Raw genomic sequence first — 22,754 nt, forward strand, 5'->3', positions numbered from 1 at the left:
CCGAACTATGGGCAACGGACATGCGCAGTGCCGCCGCCTGGGCCAGGTACTGGCGGAAGCATGCGCAGAAGCGCTTCCGAAGCCTCGCTTGGAAGCTAGATCATGCGCAGAGTCAGCTAAAGCCCGATGGACAGTGAGCATGCGTGCCGTGTCTGAAGTTGATAAATTTGAACATGCGTAATTAACCTTTCTGAATGGGGGGGCGGGGGGAGAAAACCACAACAAATCTGCTTGTATGTGGAACATGCGCATTCGTTCTCTGTAGTTTTTTCGGTATGGAAAGTGAGCCTGCGCATTAGGAAAATGTTGCTCCCGTGAAGTTTGAACCGGGCGGAAACGGCTGGTCCTGGGGTTGCCAGTGAGTGGGGTTAATGGGGAGCTCCTGGGAGGTGTAGAAAGGCAGAAGTTGGCTTTACTCTGTACCAGCTCAGTGGCCTTGCGAAAGTCACTGACTTTTCAGAGCCTCGGTTTCCTTATCGGTAAAATAAAAATAATGATACTAATTTTGCAGAGTTGTTTGATGATTTTAAGTACAGAGTCTGGCTTACAAGCCACGGCTCCTTCCAATGCTGCATTGACCCCATAATAAGGTCTTTACCAAAAACTGTCTCTTTTTATTGTTAAAAGTAGTGGATACTTGCTCTACTATTGCTCCTTTTTTTTCTTCTAAGTCTCGTCTTCCTTGCTGTCTTATTTGAGCTAAATACAAAGACTTTCTTTTAAGTGTTAAGATAGTTACCAGTACAGAAAGTTGATTGGTGGAGAGAGAAAGTTATTATTTAGAAGCAAGAAAATTAATGTTAATTAAGTCTGCTACCGTTGAGCTCACTTTTGCATTTTCTATGTCCCTTTGGTGTGACATGGATACTACGAATTACTTCAACCAGAATTCACTGTTTTGTTTGTTTTAAACGCATGCTTAGAAAGTTGCGATTACACGTGAGATTTTGGAAACTGTTGAGCTGTGTATGAATGGATTTGGGTACAGCGGTCTCAAGTCCCGAAACCATATACAGAAAAAGAACAACTTCCTTGAATGATTGGCTCCTTAAACAACATAGGTATTTTATCTGTATATAGTATTTACAAATTATATATTTTTATTAGAACTGAACTGAACTGAACATATTTTGTTTGTTCTTTGTTAGTAATGTAGTGGTTCTCTAAGACCATATTTTTTCTATTACAGGTTGCTCACTTTTTCGAAGGAGTTTGTTTTGGTTTGTTTCTCAGCATGTCAATAGTAACAGTGCAGCTTGGTCAGTGTGGCAATCAGATTGGTTTTGAAGTGTTTGATGCTTTATTTAATGACTCACACTGTTCCCGAGGACTCTGCTCTAAAAGGGAGAATGAGGCGTATCAAGCATCTTGCAAAGAAAGGTTCTTCAGTGAGGAGGAAAATGGAGGTATGTGTGGTCCACATAACCAATCTCTTCAAGGCCTCGCCCTGCACATGGTGTCTGAACCCCCTTCATCTTGCAGCAGAATGATTTTGTTCTCAGCCCTTTCTTTTTGTATTAAGCTTTCCCTCTCCAGTGGCATCATGTCCTCAGGCTATGAGCTTGCTCAGATCTTGCCAATCTAAAACCAACCAACCAAATAAAACTTGGCTCTTGACTATAGCTTTTTTCCTTCCTTCTCATCTAAGATTCTCAAAGGAGAACCCTCTTTACCAGTTATAATCCTGCTTCTGCTTTACAATACCACTGAAACTGTCCCATGAAAAATTCCCAGTGATCTCCTAATTACTAGAGCCAGTAACTGTTTTTGTTAATTCACTTAACTTCTCTACCAGATTTGATAACATTAACTACAAAACTCCCTCCTTGAAACTCCTTCTTCTTAGTCACTGAACTTTTCTAGTGGTTGCATCTCAGCGTCTTCCTCACTTGTGTAGTTCTCTCTGGGCAAATTCAGTGACTCTGAAATGTTGCTCCATCTTTTATACTGGTTACTCTCAAATCTGTAGCCTAGCATCTCTTCCAAGCTGCAGACTGATTAGTGAACATCACCTGTGTCTCTTATGTGTACCTCAAACTCAACATCTCCATACCCGAGGGCATGCATTGTTTTTCCCTTAAAAACAGTGTTCTTACTGCCTACGTTCAGATCTGCTTAGTTTATCTCCTACGTGTCCCTTGAAACGCCTCTCCCGTCTCCATCTTCGCTGTCATTGCCTTAGTTCTGGCTCTTGTCATTCCTCATCTGGATTGTTTCAAGACACTCCTGAGTTTCCCTGCCTGGTCTCCTGCGTCTATCACGTCCATCCTCCACACTGCTGTATTCAAAAAGACATCTGAGGGACTTCCCTGGTGGTCCAGTGGTTAAAACTTTACACTTCTACTGCAGGGAGGGCCAGTCCTATCCTTGGTTGGGAAACTACAATCCCATATGCCTTGCTTACTTACTTAACGATAAGTACTTAAACTTACTTAACAATAAGTAAAGAAATAAATGTAGTAAAAAGCTGTTTAAAAAAATAATAAAGACATCTGACATTAAAAAAAAAAAAAGACACGTGACTATTCCTTTCATCCTTGAACGTTTCCAGTGGTTTCTCATTGCCTGAAAAACAAGTTTCAAGGTTTTTAGCATTGTATATTAGGACTTCTAATATCTCAGCCCTGCCGCTTCCCATCCTGTCCATCATTTCTTACACCCCGCGTCTCCATCTTCTGCTTCAATAATCCTGAGATGCTTTTTGTGCCCTTGGTATTTTGTGCTTCTGAATATGCGCCTGTGTTACTGTGGATTTGTTCTGGGTCCCATCACATCGCTTCATGATTCAGTGTTGCTGTGCTTTGCTTCCCTCCCTGGTTCTCCTCTGGCTGGATTCATACTGTCTTCATTTCTGTGTTTCTAGCACAGTACATAGCACATTATAAGCACTCAACAGATGTTTGTAGACCTGACCCAGTCATCGTTTTAGCCTATATTTATTCAGCCTGCCAGCAGAATGCTGGGCATATGAACCATCTGCATCTGCCTGCTGCTGCCCACCTCACTTTCTAAGCAGAATGACACGTCTTTCTATTCTCAATCTTTGAATTGTTTTTTTTTAATTTAGAGAAGTTTATGCTCTGAGTTACCCCAAATAAGATTATATGCATTATTTTTCTTTTGATCTTTTTTTCCCCCTCTCTAGTTCCAGTTGCTCGTGCTGTCCTTGTTGACATGGAACCTAAAGTTATCAATCAAACACTGTCAAAGGCCGCCTGTTCTGGCCGATGGAAATATGGCCAGCATTCATGCTTCTGTCAAAAGCAAGGTTCTGGAAACAACTGGGCCTATGGGTAAGAATAATTCTCATGCTTTTCAGTTTAGATACAGCTGCACAGTTGATGAACAGTGTAGTTATAACTGCACAGTTGATATACTAAACGTCGTTCTTTAGCCACTTAGCTGTGTCTGACTCTTTTGCAACCCCATGGATGGTAGCCCACCAGGTTCCTCTGTCTATGCGATTTCCCGGGCAAAAATACCAGAGTGGGTTGCCATTTCCTTCTCCAGGATATCTTCCTGACCAGGGATCAAACCCATGTCTCCTGCATTGGCAAGGTGGGCTCTTCACCACTGAGCCACCTGAGAAGCTCATACCAAACTTTGAATTTCTGTTTTAACATTTAGAGTGTGATTTCACCCAGAAGTCACTCATTCTGTCTCACCTTTCTGTATGCTTCAGGTCTAGGTATTGCTGAAACCAAGTGTCTTTTGCAGAAGGGTTTTCACTTTTTCACTGTTATTCTGCCAGCCAACTTATTATCAATACAGTATCTTTATCTGCCAAGTATTCTAGTTAATAGGGAATATGACTACACAGTAGAATTGCCTGAATTCTTTAGAAAATACCAGTGCCTAGGGCTCACATCCAGAAATTCTGATTTAATCAGTTTGGGATGAAGTCTGAATTTTGGAATTTTTCAAAGCTTCCCAAGGTGATTTTAATGTGTGGCAAAGTTAGAATTCCTGCTTTAGGAGTACTGTTATGAATATTGAAGATTATGTTGTACCATAATATTATAGATTCACACTCGTCTCACATGCTAGCAAAGTAATGCTCAAAATTCTCCAAGCGAGGCTTCAATAGTACCTGAACCGTGAGCTTCCGGATGTTCAAGCTGGATTTAGAAAAGGCAGAGATCAAATTGCCAACATCCATGGGATCATCGAAAAAGCAAGAGAGTTCTAGAAAAACATCTACTTCTGCTTTATTGACTATGCCAAAGCCTTTGACTGTGTGGATCACCACAAACTGGAAAATTCTCAAAGAGATGGGAATACCAGACCACCTGACCTGCCTCCTGAGAAATCTGTATGCAAGTCAAGAAACAACAGTTATAACTGGACATGGAACAACAGACTGGTTCCAAATCGACAAAAGAGTATGTCAAGGCTGTATATTGTCACTCTGCTTATTTAGTTTATATGAAGAGTACATCATGTGAAATGCCAGGCTAGATGAAGCACAAGCTGGAATCAAGATTGCCGGGAGAAGTATCAATAACCTCAGATATGCAGATGACATGACCCTTATGGCAGAAAACGAAGAAGAACTAAAGAGCCTCTTGATAAAAGTGAAAGAGGAGAGTGAAAAAGTTGGCTTAAAGCTCAACATTCCAAAAACTAAGATCATGGCATCTGATCCCATCACCTCATGGCAAGTAAATGGAGAAACAATGGAAACAGTGTCAGACTTTATTTTCTTGGGCTCCAAAATCACTGCAGATGGTGACTGCAGCCTTGAAATTAAAAGACGCTTGCTCCTGGAAGAAAAGCTATGACCAACCTAGACATCATATTAAAAAGCAGAGACATTACTTTGTCAACAAAGGTCTGTCTAGTCAAAGCTATGGTTTTTCCAGTAGTCATGTATGGATGTGAGAGTTGGACTATAAAGAAAGCTGAGCACCAAAGAATTGATGCTTTTGAACTGTGGTGTTGGAGAAGACTGAGAGTCCCTTGGACTGCAAGGAGATTCAAACAGTCCATATAAAGGAGATCAGTCCTGAATATTCATTGGAAGGACTGATGCTAAAGCTGAAACTCCAACACTTTGGCCACCTGATGCAAAGAACTGACTCATTGGAAAAGACCCTTATGCTGGGAAAGATTGAAGGCGGGGAGAAAAGGGGATGACAGAGAATGAGACGGTTGGATGGCATCACCAACTGGATAGTCATGAGTTTGAGTAAGCTCCGGGAGTTGGTGATGGACAGGGAAGCCTGGCATGCTGCAGTCCATGGGGTCGCAAAGAGTCGAACATGACTGAGCAACTGAACTGAACTGAACTGAATCTTTAGAACCACGTGGTAATTCTAGCCAAAGGAGTGGCCTGTTAAAGAGAATTTTCTATTCCCAGTAAATTGGCTCTCCTAGCAGTCCTATTCTCAGAGAAGGCAATGGCACCCCACTTCAGTAGTCTTGCCTGGAGAATCCCATGGATGGAGGAGCCTGGTAGGCTACAGTCCATGGAGTCTCTAAGAGTCGGACACACTGAGCAACTTCACTTTCACTTTTCACTGTCATGCATTGGAGAAGGAAATGGCAACCCACTCCAGTGTTCTTGCCTGGAGAATCCCAGGGACGGGGGAGCCTGATGGGCTGCCGTCTATGGGGTTGCACAGAGTCGGACACGACTGAAGTGACTTAGCAGCAGCAGCAGCAGCAGTCCTATTCACTTTTAAAAACTGTTCAACTTGTGTATCTTATTATTTTCTTCTTCTATTTTTCATTTTATTTTTGGTGTATATTATTATTATTGTTATCTTTAGGCCCTTCTGTGTCGCATGCAAGATCTTAGTTCTCCAACCAGGGATCCAACCTGTGCCCCCTACTTTGGGAGCACAGACTTTTAACCACTGGACTACCAAGGAAGTCCCCTTAACTTGTGTATATAAAATTTGGTCACTCAGGGTACCTGTATGTCTCATGAGAGGTAGTTCACTTCCATAGGTTTAGAAAGCCTTCTCTCTCCTGTACTTTTCTCTGCAATCCATCACTCTGGTTAAATTAAAAGATGTTTGTTTTGACTGCATAGATACTCTGTTCATGGACCCAGGCATGAAGAATCTATAATGAACCTAATCCGGAAGGAAGTAGAGAAATGCGAATCTTTGAGTGGCTTTTTCATCATAATGAGTATGGCTGGAGGCACCGGATCTGGGCTAGGAGCCTTCGTTACTCAGAACTTACAAGATCAGTACTCAAGCGCTTTGAAAATGAATCAGATTATATGGCCTTATGGAACTGGTGAGGTATGAACATATCAATTTAAAAATTTCTGTTTTGTAGTGTTTGTGATTTAAAACAAACATACGTAAAAGATCTATCTCATCCTTTCCTTGGAAATGTTAAGTTATTGTGTCAGGAGTGAGTATACAGTATGGTACTTTCATGAACAACTCATTTAACTTTGTTTAAACTTTGCCAAGCAAATGAGGTGTCCTTATTTATAAAAATTCCAAAGAAGAAAACTGTGCATCTTCTCTCAGAAACCCATTCCTGGGTCAGTCCCTCTGGCTACTGCCTGTAAAGCAGGGACCTTGACCTGCCATTGCCAACCTTCAAAGAGTTTTCATTTCTTACCACTGAAAGGACATTTCTATGTAAGCCAATTTGCTGTTGATCAGCCTAGTAGGAGAAATAATAAAATGGAGATGAAATAAGTCACAGGAGGAAATGATGTAGAAAGTATGATAGTAATAGTGAAAGGAATAGTGTAGTCATCGTTTACTGAACCCTTACTATACACAGGGCACTATCCTAAGTGCTTTCCTGGTATTCTGTCATTAATTCTTAGAAGTCTTAAGAGGCTGGTATAATTATTACCCACATTTTACAAATGAGGAAACTGAGACAGAGAGAGATTATGTAACTTATCTAAGATCATATAGCTAGAAAGTGGAAGAGCCAGGATTTGAACCTAAGTGGATGCCCTCTTAACTGCTATTCTCTCCTACCTTTTTTTTTTTTTTTTTTACTATTTATTAATTTGGCTGCTCCAGGTCTTAGCTGTGGCTCATGGGGTCTTTAGTTTCAGCATGTGGGATCTAGTTCCCTGACCAGGGCACAAACCCTGGCCCCCGCATTGAGAACGTGGAGTCTTAGCCAGTGGACTACCAGGGAGGTCCTTCTCCTACCTTTCTTATTTATGGCCTCTTCCTCTCCAGGTTATTGTTCAGAACTACAACTCCATTTTGACACTTTCTCACTTATACCGATCTTCAGACGCCCTCCTTGTTCATGAGAACGATGCTGTTCATAAGATCTGTGTGAAGCTGATGAATATCAAGCAGGTCTCCTTCTGTGATATAAATCAAGTCCTCGCACATCAGCTGGGAAGTGTGTTCCAGCCTACTTACTCCGGGGAAGGCTTATTTCACTACAGGAGAAATCCACTAGGTATTTGTGTCCCTGTGGGTTATTTGTAGAGAAGTCTGATGTTGTGAAAACCTCAAAGCTGTTCTTCTCTGGCTCTCCCCTCTACCTGAAGGTATACTCACATCTCCCTCATTTCAAAACCTTCTACTGATTCCATTATTCAGGACTCTTCTTCTTCTTCTTCTTTTTCCTTCCCTATTTAAAAAAATAATTTTGAGATATAATTCACATACCATACAACTTACCCATTTAAAATATGCACATCAGTGTTTTCTAACATATTCACAAAGTTTCATAACCATCGTTTTCATCACTCTGCAATAAAACCCACCACTGTTTCAGCTTATTTGTCAAGTGGTGCTTTATCCATTCAAACCATCCAGATGCAGAGGACCCAGGAATCTATACGTCTCAGCCCTACCCTTTCCCAAATAGTTGCCTGTCCCGCTTTTCTTCGTTGCATCTGCTTCTTCAAATTTAGCATGCCCTGAACGGATTCATCATTTTCCCCTGGCTCGTCTCCCCTCCCCCACTTCCTCCATTCCTGTTGCCTGAATTTCTCCCACTGTCCTCTTATCTCATCAGTATGCTCAGACCTGTTGGTGCCATCTCTCCCAGCTGTCTGCATTCTTTCCTGCCTCCCTGTCTCTCTGACATTGGTTCAGTTGGTCAGCATCTCTTAACTGATATTGCGTGCTCCCCCTGAATACAAAGTTCTTTTTATTCTCAATCTCTGCCTTTCTCTCTCTTTCTGTCTCTGTTTCATAAAAACAGAAGCTTGCAGCTACATGGACATCCCTGGCTTAAGGTGATCCTAACCCTGCTTCCCTTCCTGCTGCCTGCCTCTTCCCCCGGCATCAGTCCTCCTGACACACTGACCCCAATGAGCCTCCCCGAGGTATGGATCTAATCCTCGTATTCTACTCACCCCCCATTCTGTGGCTCACGCATGACCTGCCAGATTTGTCATAATTCCTTAGCCTGGCCTCCATATTCTGAGTCTTAATTTTGCATTTTTGTCACCTTCTGCCTCCTCCGCATAGATTCCCCACTTGATTTTCATCCTGTCTCCACTTCCTTCTTCAGTCTGGAACTTTGCTTCTTTGTTCCTTTGGCTCGGTGTCTCCTCTTTTAAAAATCACTTCCTGCTTCCCTTCTTCACTTCTACTGAAACCTACTCATCCTTTAGGATCCAATTCAAGTGATAATTTTTTTTTTTTTTTCTAATGTTTATTTGGCTGCCCCGGATCTTAGTTGAGGCATGCAGGATCTTTAGTGCAGCCTGTGGGATCTAATTCCCTGGCCAGGGACTGAACCCAGGCTCCCTGCATTGGGAGCACAGAGTCTTAGCCACTAGACCACCAGGGAAGTCCCAAATTAACCCTCCACCTCTGAACTCCTGTGTGTGCACACTCACTTCAGTCATATCCAACTTTTTGCAACCCTATGGACTATAGCCTGCTAGGCTCCTCCGTCCATGGGATTCTCCAGGCAAGAATACTAGAGTGGGTTGCCATCCCCTCCTCTAGGAGATCTTCCCGACCCAGGGATCAAACCCATGTCTCTTACATCTCCTGCACTAGCAGGCGAGTTCTGTACCCCTGTACTCCCTCGGCATTCTGTATCTCTTTTATGTTACTTAATGTTTTTTGCCTTTATTATTTCTTTAAGTGTGTTTGCTTATCTTTAAGAGTTACACACACAAACGCACATATTTTTTCAAGGAGTACAAAAGAATATGCAATCAAAAGGAAGTCACCCTCTGACCCCTCCCAGATGCCGCCGCTGTGATTAGCGTCATGTGTTTCCTTGGAGGAGTCTGTCATGTGCCTGTCTTGTAGTCCCCACTAATTTGCAACTTCCTTGGCGACATGTGTCTTGTTAATTTCTGTGCATTCCACAGTACTCACCATATTGCACATCTGTTCATTCAACCAGTATTTATTGACTTCCTGCTATGTGCCAGACACTATGCTAAATGTTGGGGATCCAGTGAGGAACCAATGTAGACATTGTGTTCACACTAAACAATTATGCCAAGAAGGTGTAATTAAAAACTGAGTTAAATGCTCTGAAGGAAAGGAATGCAGATCCAAGAGAATGTGTCACGGTGGGACCAGACTTAGGCTGATGAGGCAAAGAAGTCAGCCCTTGAGGACGTTAACACGAGCAAAAAGTGATGAAGACTTGGAGTTAACTAAGCAAAGGGAGGGAGACAGAAATAGCATGTGCAAAGGCCCTGTGGCAGAAGGAAGCATGGCCCTTTAGGAACAGAGAGAAATCCAGCGTCACTGGAGCACAGAGAATGGTGTAGGGGACGACTAACACCTGGGGCTAGGGGAGTGAGCAGGGGCCGACCTTGTAGGTCCCTGTAAGCATGTAAAGGGAAAGTGAGTGAAGTCGCTCAGTCGTGTCCAACTCTTTGCGACCCTGTGGACTGTAGCCTATCAGGCTCCTCCGTCCATGGGATTTTCCAGGCAAGAGTGCTGGAGTGGATTGCCATTTCCTTCTCCAGGGGATCTTCCCAACCCAGGAATTGAACCCGGGTCTCCTGCATTGCAGGCAGATGCTTTACCGTCTGAGCCACCAGGGAAGCCCATAAGCATGTAAAGGCTGCCTCATTAATCTAAGAGCAGGGGAAAGCCTCTGAAGGAGTTTAAGGAGGTTGTTGGCATAATCGCGTTGTGAAAAATCCACTGGACTGCCTGTGGAGAACTGATGGGAAGCCATCTTCACAGATGGCCCTCTTCTCACTTTGTCCTCACATGGCACAAGGGCCAAGAGATCTCTCTGGGGTCTCTTTCATAAAGAGACTTCACCTCCCAAAGGCCCCATCGCCTCCTTAAAGCCATCACCTTGGAGGTAAGGATTTCAGTGTGGGAATTTGTGGGGACAGAAACTCAGAGTTTGACAAGGCCAAGAATGGTTAAGATGAGACCAGGTGAACAAGAAAGCTGGAGGGAAACACAGATTTTAAGAATCTGTGCGTTAGCATTCAGGGATTATTTGCTGATTGTTTTCTGTTATACATGCTATGTGACAGAATTCAGCCCTAGCTGCTTTACAGAAAAGGCTTCTTACATTTAGAGGAAACGCCACTAGCCATAAGATCAATTTGTGCAACATTTTGTAGATGTTTGTGTCAGAATTTGTTCTTAACATTAGGACATAGGCTATGAGTTTGCAATCAATGTTATCATAAAATTTATTCTTTAGTATTATTTCTTTATGTGGCTGCACAGGCTCTTGTGGCATGCAGAATCTTCGACCTTCACTGTGGCACATGGGATCTTTAGTTGCAGCACGTGGGATCAAGTTTGCTGACCAGGGATTAAACCCAGTCCCCCAGACCACCAGGGAAGTCCCCATAAGATTTAAAATTCATGTTACGGTAATAGATTTTTCTTTCTCCTCTAGAAAGAAGTATTTTCTATAAATGTATAAAATATATGCAAGATATATTAAAAAGATAAAAATATTTTTTAAATAAGTAAGCTCTGAATGAAAAACAAAGTAGCCTTTCTCCTTCATTCTCTTTCATGACGAGTATAACGTTCTAAAGATAGACATATTCCTGTGTTCAAGAATTACTAATCCTGTCTTCTTTCCAAGTAGAGTTTAATGTTAAGAGGTTCTGCTTATCATTTAACCAAATAAAGTAAATTAGAGATCTAAGAAAATTTCTAAGGGGGCATTTAGTGAACACAGAATGACAATAAAAATATATTATCTCTAATGCTTACTTTGATTTCCTGAGGTTTAGCTAAATATTTCATTCACATTTCCAGGTTCTTAACTTAAAAAAAATTATTATTTCCTTTTGGCAAAGTGTGTTTTTTTTTCATTCATGCTCAAATAGGTGCCAAAACCAAGCACTAGTTGATTAAACATTAGCATTAATCAAGCATTCATACATATTGTCTCTGAAATTGTATTTACATTTTGAAATTTAAGCAGTTTTAGCCTTGGAGGAGAAAACATATTTGGTCCCCCCCAAGCCGTCCAATCATGGTTGTATATGAGCCAGCGAAAATAACATGGAATTTAAGAATTGAGTTCAGATTTTTTTTTTTTTGCAGGAGACTTAATGGAGAATTTAGTTCCCCATCCAGAATTCAAGATGCTGGGTGTTCGTAACATTCCTCAAATGTCTGAGAATTCACTGGCATACAGCACGTTTACTTGGGCTGGCCTCCTCAAGCATTTGAGACAGATGCTCATTTCTAATGCGAAAATGGAAGAAGGTAAAGGGTATTTTAAAAATATGCAGCCCACAAGCTGGGAAAAATGCCTGTACTGAAGTTCCCAATATAAACTGGCTTGGGCCAGTTGAAATAATAGTGCCTTCTTCTGATCTGGGAGGCTCCTATAAAAACTCACCAGAATATCCTGGGAAGATTTCTTAATCACTTCACAGTTTCATTTCTCAAAAAAAAAATTCAGATGAGTGTGACAATTATTTCTATTTTATTTTTATCAAAGTAATATATGAATGTAGTTTTTTTTTAAAGAATCAAGTTGTCAGAACTCATTTAAATGTATATTTAAATCTGTACATCACATTGTATGTAAAGTACATCTTAAATTTTTAAAAAGTCACATAATTGCCCAGTATGAATTTATAATGGGGAAGAGAACAGTCAGCTCTCCACTTCTCCACAGCCCAGCGGGCACTGTTTCAGTCATTTGAGATGTTCTTTCTGGAATTGGCCTCCATTTCTAAACATCTTCCTTATTCTGTTATTTGTTTTATTTTCCAGGTTTAGATATCCTCTGCCTTCCTAGCGTAAAACTGAGAATTAAATCTTCTTATACCCTCTACACACACATACACACACCTTCCCTCTCGCCTCCCAGTCTAGTTAAAATAAGTTTTCAGTGTTTGTATTATTTTTGCTATGTAAATTTTATTCAGAGTTGAGCCATGTACTACATACACAGATTACATTTTATTTCATGTACCATTTATTTTTTCCTCCTAGAATTAATAATTATTTGGTTGATACTCTTTGTACCTATTACGAATCTACCCCTAAACTTTCCCCTAAAAATGAAACTCTTCTCAGCCAACCCATCAGGTAATCTTATTACTTCCATTATCTTCTTAAAGATATCCCTTCCAGAGACCATCACCCTTACTCTGCAGGCTTGAGAAGCAGCCAGCACTGGCCTCTCTGCCTCTTTCTGTATTCTAGCCCAGTTCCTAGATTCTAGATCTTCCTCTTTCTAGGCTTATTCCCTCATCTGGACATTGGCCTCCAGGAGCTTTGTAAGAAAGAGTACAGGAAAGGTAAACATTTTCAGGCTGCAGATGTCATTATCCTGCTTTTCTATTTGATTGATGATTCGGCCAGGTATAGGATTTGAGGCTGGGAATCATTTTTACTCAGGGTCTTGAAAGCCTTGCTCTATAATCTTCCAGCTTCCAGTGTTACAGCTGAGCAGTCCCACTTCAGTCTGATTTCTAATCTCTCTTGTATCTTTTAGGATTTCCTCTTGTTTCTAGCATTCTGGAATTCCTTAGAGTGGATCTTTTATCTCATGACACTGTGAACTTTATGAGTGCAGAGATCTTTATCTGGGGTGTTTATTGCTGAAAATCAGAGGTTTCGCCTTTACTGAGTAGAAACCCCCTTCCAAGATGGAGAGGGGCAGCCCACATACTGCAGGGGCTGGGGAAGGGCCTGGAGCTCTCACTGCTTCTCATACAGGTTTTTAACTAATCCTCCCATCTCCTCCTCTTCTAGAAGCACTTGGTCAGCTTCTAGGACCTTCACTGTGGGCAGAAGTCTCAGTTTTTGCTACCTCAGTAACCACTGGTTCATTTGCTTTCCAGCTTCGAAAATTCTGTCACGGCTATCTTCTTTCCATTTTTTTCGTGCCTTTTAAAAAAATTCCTGTGTTGTGAGTGAGATTTGAGGAGTAAACTGGTATGTTCAGTCTGTCGTGTTTAACTGAAGTCACTACTGTGTACAATTTTGGGAGTGTATATTTTACCACAGATTACAATCAGTTAGGTTTCAGTACTATGAGAGTGGATTTCCTCTACATTTACTGTAATACCTTATGGATTTTAGATCATAGTGCCTGAGGTTTGGAGATAAGTGGAAAGTTCACATCTTAAGTAACGCTTTGGAAACTTTTTGGCCACAGGACCTGTTTTTCTGGCAATACCTGTTCTCAAGGAACACAGTGTACCTCAGGGTAGCTTATGACGTGGGCCTCTGGGCCCTCTCAGGTCATTTTTCCATATGGGAATTTAGAGTACCAACATTTTTTCAGTTATAGATATGAATTTTGAACATTTAAATGTTTTCCTATAAATTTCTGTTGTTCAGCCACTCAGTTTTGTCTGACAGTTTGCGACCCCATGGACTGCAGAATGCCAGATGTTTGAGCATCTTCTGGACTTTGCTCAAACTCAGGTCCGTTGAGCCAGGGATGCCATCCAGCCATCTCATCCTCTGTCGTCCCCTTCTCCTCCCACCTTTAATCTTTCCCAGCATCAGGGTCTTTTCCAATGACTCAGCTCTTCACATCAGGTGACCAAAGTAAATATATGAATAAATGTATTTATGTCACTAACCAGGTTGAAGGATATAGTCTTAAAGCTCCTCATGCAGTTATCGGAATGCTCTGTGTGAAGATCGACCCCATCTGTATTGCCTTCAGCAATGTATCTTTCTCCATGTCCTCAGAACAGGAAGGAAGAGTGGCCCAGGAAGGAGCAAGGCAGCAGTTAGTGTCTCCTATGACCTAGCTTTGGAAGTCACATGCCATCATTTCGCATGATCCTTTTGGTTATTAAGGTCAAGCCTGTCCCATGGGGAGAAGACCATGCGAGAGCCTGAACACCAGGGGCGAGGAGCACAGGAGTCGCTGTTGGGAGCTGGCTGCCACCCTCTGCCCTCTGTCACCTCATGCGTCACGTCCTCCCACTTGCAGAATGCACTTAACCCGTCCCAGGCCCTCCAGAGTTAGCACGCCAGCCTCCTAGCACACTGCTTTAGCCCATCAGCCTGAAACGCAGAACCTTGTCATGTAAAAACAGGTCCAGGTGTGGGTTTATGTTTCTCGGGTGAGATTTCCTGAGTACAGCTCTCTAAGGACGCCCACTCCCTATAGACCATGCTGGAACAGGTGGAGGATAACTGTAGACACTGCTTTCCCAAAAGGGGACACAGAAGGAACACAGACGTCATTGGTCCCTAAGGATCAGCGGGGTACATGCTGGTAGTTTCTTGATTAAACCATTAAGGCCTGGGAAGAATTTTCCGCAGCTTTTGGCTTGGCCCTCTGAACCAAGCTAAATTACAATTTTATTTACTTTTAAGTTTTACTTATAGTATTTAAAAACTTTATTAGTTGATTTATTTTTGCTAGTTTGCATTAATGTATTCACATGAGAGTCGAAGTTCTAAGGGCGTATATATAAACACACTTAAATAAAACTAACATCACATTCAGTTCAGTTCAGTCACTCAGTTATGTTCAACTCTTTGCGACTCCATGAACCACAGGACACCAGGCCTCCCTGTCCATCACCAACTCTCGGAGTTCACCCTAACTCATGTGCATCGAGTCGGTGATGCCATCCAGCCATCTCATCCTCCGTCGTCCCCTTCTCCTCCTGCCCTCAGTCTTTCTCAGCATCCAGGTCTTTTCAAATGAGTCAGCTCTTCGCATGAGGTGGCCAAAGTATTGGAGTTTCAGCCTCAACATCAGTCCTTCCAATGAACGCCCAGGACTGATCTCCTTCAGAATGGACTGGTTGGATCTTGTTGCAGTCTAAGGGACTCTCAAGAGTCTTCTCCAACACCACAGTTCAAAAGCATCAATGCTGTGCTCAGCTCTCTTTATAGTCCAACTCTCACATCCATACATGACCACTGGAAAAACCATAGCCTTCACTATGTATTTTTGTTGTTGTTGTTCTGCTTTTTTGAGTGTAGTATTGTGTAGCCTTTATTCCAGTTCATTCATTTGGACATGCCTTGTTCTTTTTAGTAGCTGCATAGTTTTCTACTATATAAGCCACAACTCGTTATATGTACCTAAAGAGTGAATTAATTCTATGAAGCTGGTTGTTAAAAATTCTTAGTCCATAATCTTCTTCTGTTGTCTCCTTGTTAAAGGTAACTGTCTCTCAAAACTCTGTTGTTGTTTGTTATTGTTTTTATCTATATATTGCCACTTAGAGATTTTTCATTTATTTATTACCTATTTACTTCCCACCACGGAGAGTTAGGATTCAGCTTTTTCCTAACACTGGACCCTAAGCCCCGAAGTACCCTCTGTCTCCTCATCTTTCTGATACAGTAGAGTCATCATTGGGTTAAAGTGATACTCAGTTTTATACTGTCATGATCAAGTAAATGCTATTCACAGCTGAGCAACAGAGCATCCTGTGATTACTTTTCCCTTCCTGTATAATTTTTTTTGTTTTCTTTGGCGTTAATGATTGCCTTGTTTTCTCGTTTGCTTAGTTTTTCTATGTACCTGTCAATTATTCAGCCCTGTTTCACTACTTGTCCAAATTTTTTTTTTCTTAATATCAGGCATACCTCGTTTTATTGCACTTTGCAGATATTGTGTTCTTTGACAGATTGAAGGTTTGTGGCCACCCTTCATCTAGCAAATCTGTCGGCACCATTTTTCTAGCGGTGTTTGCTCACTTCACATCTCTGGCACGTTTTGGCAATTCTCACAGTATTTCCCACCTTTTTCTTATTATATCTGTTATGGTGATCTGTAATCTTTGATGTTACTATTTTTTTTTATGTCATCATGTGTGGTTTTTTTTTGTTTTTTTTTTAAAAACCACTATTTCTTTATTTTGGCTGTGTTGGACCTGTGTTGCTACGCACAGGCTTTCTCTCGTGGTGGTGGCGGAGGCTGCTTCCTAGTCGTGGCGCCCGGGCTTCTTGTTGTGGTGTCTCCTCTTGTTGCAGAGCACGGGCTCTACAGTGTGGGCCCTGGAGTTGCAGCTCACAGGCTTAGCTACCTTGCAGCCTGTGGGATCCTTCCAGACTGGGGATCAGCAGGTGGACTCTCAACCATGGGACCACCGGGACAGTCCCTTTGATGTTACTATTGCAAAACAACTTTCAAGTTAAAAAAAGGATTATAACTTGAAAGTTCAGATGACGGTTAGCATTTTTTAGCACTAATAAAGTATTTGTAAATTAAGGTCGGTATGCTGTTTTTTTAGACACAGTGCTGTTGCAGAATTGATAGATTACAGTATAGTGTGAACATAACTTTTATATGCTCTGGAAAATGAAAAAGCATTTGTGTGACATGCTTTGTTGGGATTGTTGTTTAGTCTCTCAGTCACGTCTGACGCTTTCGACCCGTGGACTGCAGCACGCCAGGCTCTCCTTTCCTTCATCGTCTCCCAGAACTTGCTCAAATTCATGTCCATTGAGTTGGTGATGCCATCCAACCATCTCATCCTCTCTCGTCCCCTTCTCCTCCTGCCTTCAATCTTTCCCAGCATCAGGGTCTTTTCCAGTGAGTCAGTTCTTCGCAGCAGGTGGCCAGAGTATTGGAGCTTCAGCTTCAGCCCTTCCAATGAATATTCAGGACTGATTTCCTTTAGGATTGACTGGTTTGATCTTCTTGCAGGGGAGAAGTCTCCAGGGGACTCTCAACAGTCTTCTCTGACATCACAGTTCAAAAGCATCAGTCCTTTCGCGCTCAGCCTTCTTTATGGTCCAGCTGTCACATTCATACATGACTGCTGGACAAACGATAGCTTAGACTGTCTGGACCTTTGTTGGCAAAGTAATGTCTCTGCGTTTTAATACACTGTCTAGTTTGCCACAGTTTATTTTCCAAGGAGCAAGTGTCTTTTAATTTGGGATAATTGACTTTATTGTGGTGGTTGGAACCAAGCATGCAAAATCTGCAAGCTCTGCCTGTATTCAAGTATTCTGTTAGTTTCATCTTCCTAGAGAAACCTTCACCAGAGCCTTCTGACCTGCTTCAGTCCAGTGTTTTTTGCCCTCTCTAGCCCGTGTATGTCTGTCATACTGGATATTCTGTTTGCCTGTCTGCTGTGTTAGATATTCTGCCCAGAGGGTTTTAGACAAAGCCCTTGTGGTCTTGGGGGCGGCGGGGGGCATGGTTATCCTGGGTCTCACTTGCTCTCTAGTTTTGGTGTGCACCGTGCCCTTAGCTCTGCCTGGCGTTCTTCAGACTGAAGACACTCAGTCCTTTCCTCTCCAGAAAGCAAACCTTTAGTTTCCTGCTAGGATAGGAAAGAGGCAGTCGTCATGATAAACAGACAAGTTTAGCAACATTCCTTGAGCAGGAGTCAAAGGCAGATGTGCCTCACATGGTTGTAAAGCCAGTTTAAGAGCCAGTGGCTGAGCCATTCCTAGTGGTGCAGTTAAGAGCCAGTGGCCGAGCCATACTAGATGCTGTGAAGCTGTGTCTCCTTGTGGTTTCAGTTTGCATTTTCCTAATGACAGTGATGTTGAGCATCTTTTCATGTGGTTATTCGCTACTTGTTTATCTTCTTTGGTGAAATGTTTGCTCAAACATCTTTCCAGATTTTTAAATTGGCCTGTTTGTCTTATTACTATCAATGATTTCAGTATGCCAGTATTTTTTTTATTTGTTCTGAAATTTCTTTTGCTGAAAATCGAACTGTTACTGCACACTGAAATTTTTCCCTATCTTATGTATAATTTAAGAGTGTTTTCTTAATATTTCCCTTTGACTAGTCAGTTTTCAATCCTATTTTTGCTTTGTGTTTCTACATCCCTTACCATTTTTGTATCTGTTTTGCTTGTTTATTCAGAGAGACATGTAGAATGAAGTTCACTCTTTCTAGGTGGATAGTTCCATGAGTTTTGACACACTTAATACCATGTAACCACCACCACAATTGAGACAGTATTTCCGTGCTCCAAAAAGTCTCCTCACACCCCTTTGTAGACAGTCTCTTTTCTCTACCCCAAGCCCCTAGCAACTATTGATCTGAATTTTATTCCTATGATTTTGCCTTTTCTAGATGGTCCTATCAGTTCAGTTCAGTCACTCAGTCGTGTCCGACTCTTTGTGACACCATGGATTGCAGCATGCCAGGCTTCCCTGTCCATCACCAACTCCTGGAGCTTACTCAAACTCATGTCCATTGAGTTGGTGATGTCATCCAACCATCTCATCCTCTGTCGTCCCCTTCTTCTCCTGCCTTCAATCTTTCCCAGCATCACGGTCTTTCCCAATGAGTCAGTTCTTTGCATCAGGTGGCCAAAGTATTGGAGTTTCAGCTTTAGCATCAGTCCTTCCAATGAATATTCAGGACTGACTTCCTTTAGGATGGACTGGTTGGATCTCCTTGCAGTCCAAGGGACTCTCAAGAGTCTTCTCCAACACCACAGTTCAAAAGCATCCATTCTTTGGCACTCAGTTTTCTTTATAGTCCAACTCTCACATCCATACATGACTAATGGAAAAACCATAGCTGAGGAGTATATGGACCTTTGTCGGCAAAGTAATGTCTCTGCTCTTTAATATGCTGTCTAGGTTGGTCATAGCTTTTCTTCCAAATGGCTGCAGTCACCATTTGCAGTGATTTTGAAGCCCAGGAAAGTCCTATAAATGGACTCAAACAGTATGTAACCTTTTCAGTCAAACTTGCTTCCCTTAGCATCATGCCTCTGAGATTTATCTGTGTCTTTTTGTGTATCCATAGTCAGTTTCTTTTTATTGCAGTGTAGAATTCCATCCTTTGTACCTACTGTCATCCTTTAATATTCAGTGAAGAATTATTTCATGCCTGTCTCAGAATTGAATGGTTTGAATCACTTTAGGTCAACCAGATAAGAATGTTTAAATTTTTAGCAGAATGCCACCCCCCTAACTTGTACTTATCAAATGGAAATTTCTATAAAATACATATATCATCTTAACATTTTTCTGTTCTTGTTCAAGGCCATTTGTAAAATCTTTTTTTTTTCTTTTGGTAGGTATTGATTGGCAGGTGCGGCCACCTTTATCAGGACTTCCTCCTCTTGGTAAAATGTCTGTCAACAAAGAGACTCATTTTAACACTTCCATTGCTAACTTGGTCATCCTTCGTGGGAAAGATGTGCAGAGTGCGGACGTGGGTGAGCAAAGTCAGGGTGAAAATTAAGACGCACATTTTGCAGATGTTCATGGTACAGATGGTTTCTTTTAAAAAAAAAAAGAAGTCCTTGAACTTATTCTTTTGGCCTCACCATGTGGCTTGTGGGATCTTTAGTTCCCTGGCTACAGATTGAACCCACACCCTTAGCAGTGAGAGCTCACAGCCCTAACCACTGAACCACCGGGAACTTCCCCCCGCATTTATTCTTTTTTTTTTCCCTATATCTCTTGGAATTTTTTTAAACTAATTTTTATTGGAGTATAGTTTCTTTACAATGTTGTGTTAGTTTCAGGCGTACAGAAAAGTGAATCAGCTATACATGCATACCCTCTTTTTTTTGGATTTCCTTCCCATTTAGGTCACACACAGCACTGAAGGGAGTTCCCTATGCTACAGTAGTTCTTACCAGTTATATGTCAATGCCAGTCCCCCAAATTCATTCTTTTAAAGAAAGGAGAAATAACAACTCTGTTTTAGTAGCAAAATGTAACCCCTGTACCAGTAGGTGACCAGACACCAAAATGGAAGTGGTGTAAATAAGAGACAAGTTTTAATTCTTTCTTCCTGAATCTGGTTGCTCTGTCATCCTCACCTGTGGCTTCAGGCTTAGAGCCATCTGTTAGCGCTTCAGCTATCAGATCACGTACTGCTGCTGCTGCTAAGTCGCTTCAGTCGTGTCTGACTCTGTGCAACCCCAGAGACGGCAGCCCATGAGGGCCCCCCCGCGCCCCCCCCTCACCCCCCGCCCCCCCCCCCCGCCAACCCCATCCCTGGGATTCTCCAGGCAAGAACACTGGAGTGGGTTGCCATTTCCTTCTCCAGTGCATGAAAGTAAAAAGTGAAAGTGAAGTCACTCAGTTGTGTCCGACTCTTCGCGACCCCATGGACTGCAGCCTACCAGGCTCCTCCGTCCATGGGATTTTCCAGGCAAGAGTACTGGAGGGGCTGCCATCGCCTTTTCCATCAGATCACGTAGGCATAAGCAAAGCAGGGCAGGCCTGGTCCTGCACGGGTCACACCCCATGCTTGTGTTTATACCCCTGCGACTGAGTTGGACACGACTGAGTGCGGCTTGGTGCGGCACGGTGGCAGCTGTGACATAAAGAGAGTCAGTCTCATCCCTGTGTTGTTGTTTACCCCCCGGTTGTGTCCGACTTTTTGAGAGCCCATAGACTGTAGCCCACCAGGCTCCTCTGTCCCTGGGATTTCCCAGGCAAGAATGCTGGAGTGGGTTGCCATCCCCTTCTCCAGGGGATCTTCCCAACCCAGGGATCGAGCCGTTGTCTCCTACGTCTCCTCCAGTGGGAGGCAGAGTCTTTACCACTGAACCATGAGGAAAGCCCCTGTAACACCCTTAAATAAAAAACTAGTAATAATTAAGAGGTCTTATCAAGTCAATCAGATGCGGTACTTTCTTCATATTCTTCATTTTAAATTTTAAAATAAGAGAGTTAATAAAAGGACATGTAAAGTAATCTAACTTTAAAAAATTTGCCCACAGGAAATGATGCAGGTACATGGAGGTGTTCTTTCAAAAATATTCATTGCAGTATCTTTCACACTGACAGAAATGTGGGAACAACAAAATGCCCAGCAGTAGGAAATGTGTTAAGTAAATGATATGTTCACAGAAGCTTTTAAAAATACGAGTGATATTTATTGACATGGAAAAGAGGTTCACAGCGTATTGGTGGATGGAAAATACAAATCACATGAGAGCATGCGTGTAAAATTCCAATATAAGAGAGGGTCAGCAGACTGTTCATAGTCATTATTTCTGGGTGGTGACATTTCAGCTGTTGAGTTGACTTAAATTTTCTTAATACTTTTCTGAATGGTGTGAATTTTTTTAATAATGATGAACATGGATCATTTATCCAAAAGCAATACAAAGCTAGTTTTAAAACACAGTACAAAAGACTTCTGGTGAAATGGAAAAGAAAGTATCTGTTTATTAATTTGTTGCCAAAATTGATGATTTGTGATATGAACAACAGCCTGTTGTTTTACTCTAGGAGCATTTAAAGACCCAGCTCTCTATACTTCCTGGTTAGAGCCTGTTCACGCTTTCAGTGTGTGGAAAACCCAGAGAGCCTTTAGGAAATATGAGAAGTCTGCAGCCTTGGTCAGCAATAGCCAGTCCTTAGTAAAGCCACTTGATATGATTGTGGGTAAAGCATGGAATATGTTTGCTTCCAGGTAAGTACAAAAGAAATCTACAAACCTTTCCTAACCTTAGGCAGATAACTGCTAGGCAGGTTCTGGAGTGTCTTAGCCTATTTGGGCTGCTATAACAAAAATAGCATAAAGTGGGTGGCTTATAAACCACAGAAGTTTATTTCTGAAGGCTGGGAATTCCAAGATTAAGATCCCGGCAGATGCGATGTCCAGTGAAGACCCACTTCATGGTTTATAGATGGCGTCTTTTTGCTGTGTCCTCAGCTGGCGGCAGAGGCAAAGGAGCGCTCATGGGCCTGTCGCTGCCCTCACGAGGGCTCCACTGTGGTGACCGCATCTCAGTCCCAAAGGCCTTACCTCCTAATATCAGTACCTTGAGAGTTAGGATTTCACTGTGTAAATTTGGGAGGAACACATTCAGTCTGTGCCATGGAGTAAGCGCTTTGTAGATATGAAACTTTGAACACGTTCCTTCTGGCTTCACTTCCTCTCCTGTATGATGGATCCAGAAGAGAGGATGTATGTGGTGAAGGTTAAAATGAGATAATAATGTGAAAAAACATCCAGTCCAGTGCCTGACTAGTAAATGCTCAAGAACTGTTCCATAGTCATTTTCCAAAATAAGATCCTTGAGAATGGACGAGATCTTGATCTTGCTCAGTAAGAAGGATATAGCAAGTTCAGCTCCACCTGATACTATGAAATGTCTGCTTGATGTGAAGAATTGCATTAGTGGGTTCCCTGTCCTCTGCCAGTTACTTAATGTGACAGCAGAACTCCTCAGATGACTGGATAAGCCTGAACTTTGATTAGCCAGGATTCCCAAGGGTCTCCCGTCCTGTACATGGCCATTCCCTGAACCCCAGCTCCTCAGGACTGTGCACTTTCTGTATAGTTCTGGTCTAGTTCCTGTCCCACTGCCATTAAATGGTAGCAGCTGTTTTCACTAACTGAATTCATGTCTGCCCTTGATATTCTGATTTCTCCTTCTACAGAACATTTTGAGGGGCTGGGGCTATTAACAGGACCACCTGGCATAAGTGCAAATTAAGTGTTG

General features: G+C 42.2%; 1 protein-coding gene across 6 annotated transcripts in view; it reads left to right on the plus strand.

The window, feature by feature from the left end:
• Positions 1-203: 203 nt before the first annotated feature.
• Positions 204-22,754, plus strand: part of TUBD1 (tubulin delta 1) — a 30,229-nt gene continuing 7,678 nt past the window's right edge. For 2 of the 6 annotated variants that reach the window (XM_070390575.1, XM_070390571.1), the window contains exons 1-9: positions 207-358; positions 924-1,061; positions 1,190-1,406; positions 3,146-3,293; positions 6,038-6,254; positions 7,170-7,401; positions 11,460-11,624; positions 19,359-19,499; positions 21,535-21,718. In XM_070390575.1, the coding sequence (XP_070246676.1) occupies positions 1,235-1,406; positions 3,146-3,293; positions 6,038-6,254; positions 7,170-7,401; positions 11,460-11,624; positions 19,359-19,499; positions 21,535-21,718 (1,259 nt within the window). In that variant the 5' untranslated portion in view covers positions 207-358; positions 924-1,061; positions 1,190-1,234. Of the gene's footprint in view, positions 480-923; positions 1,062-1,189; positions 1,407-3,145; positions 3,294-6,037; positions 6,255-7,169; positions 7,402-11,459; positions 11,625-19,358; positions 19,500-21,534; positions 21,719-22,754 lie in introns of all 6 variants that reach the window. The other 4 variants (XM_070390573.1, XM_070390572.1, XM_005892292.3 and 1 more) reach the window with 4 other exon arrangements.

This window comes from Bos mutus, chromosome 19 (genome assembly GCF_027580195.1).
Source record: "Bos mutus isolate GX-2022 chromosome 19, NWIPB_WYAK_1.1, whole genome shotgun sequence".
Classification (NCBI taxonomy): Eukaryota; Metazoa; Chordata; class Mammalia; order Artiodactyla; family Bovidae; genus Bos; species Bos mutus.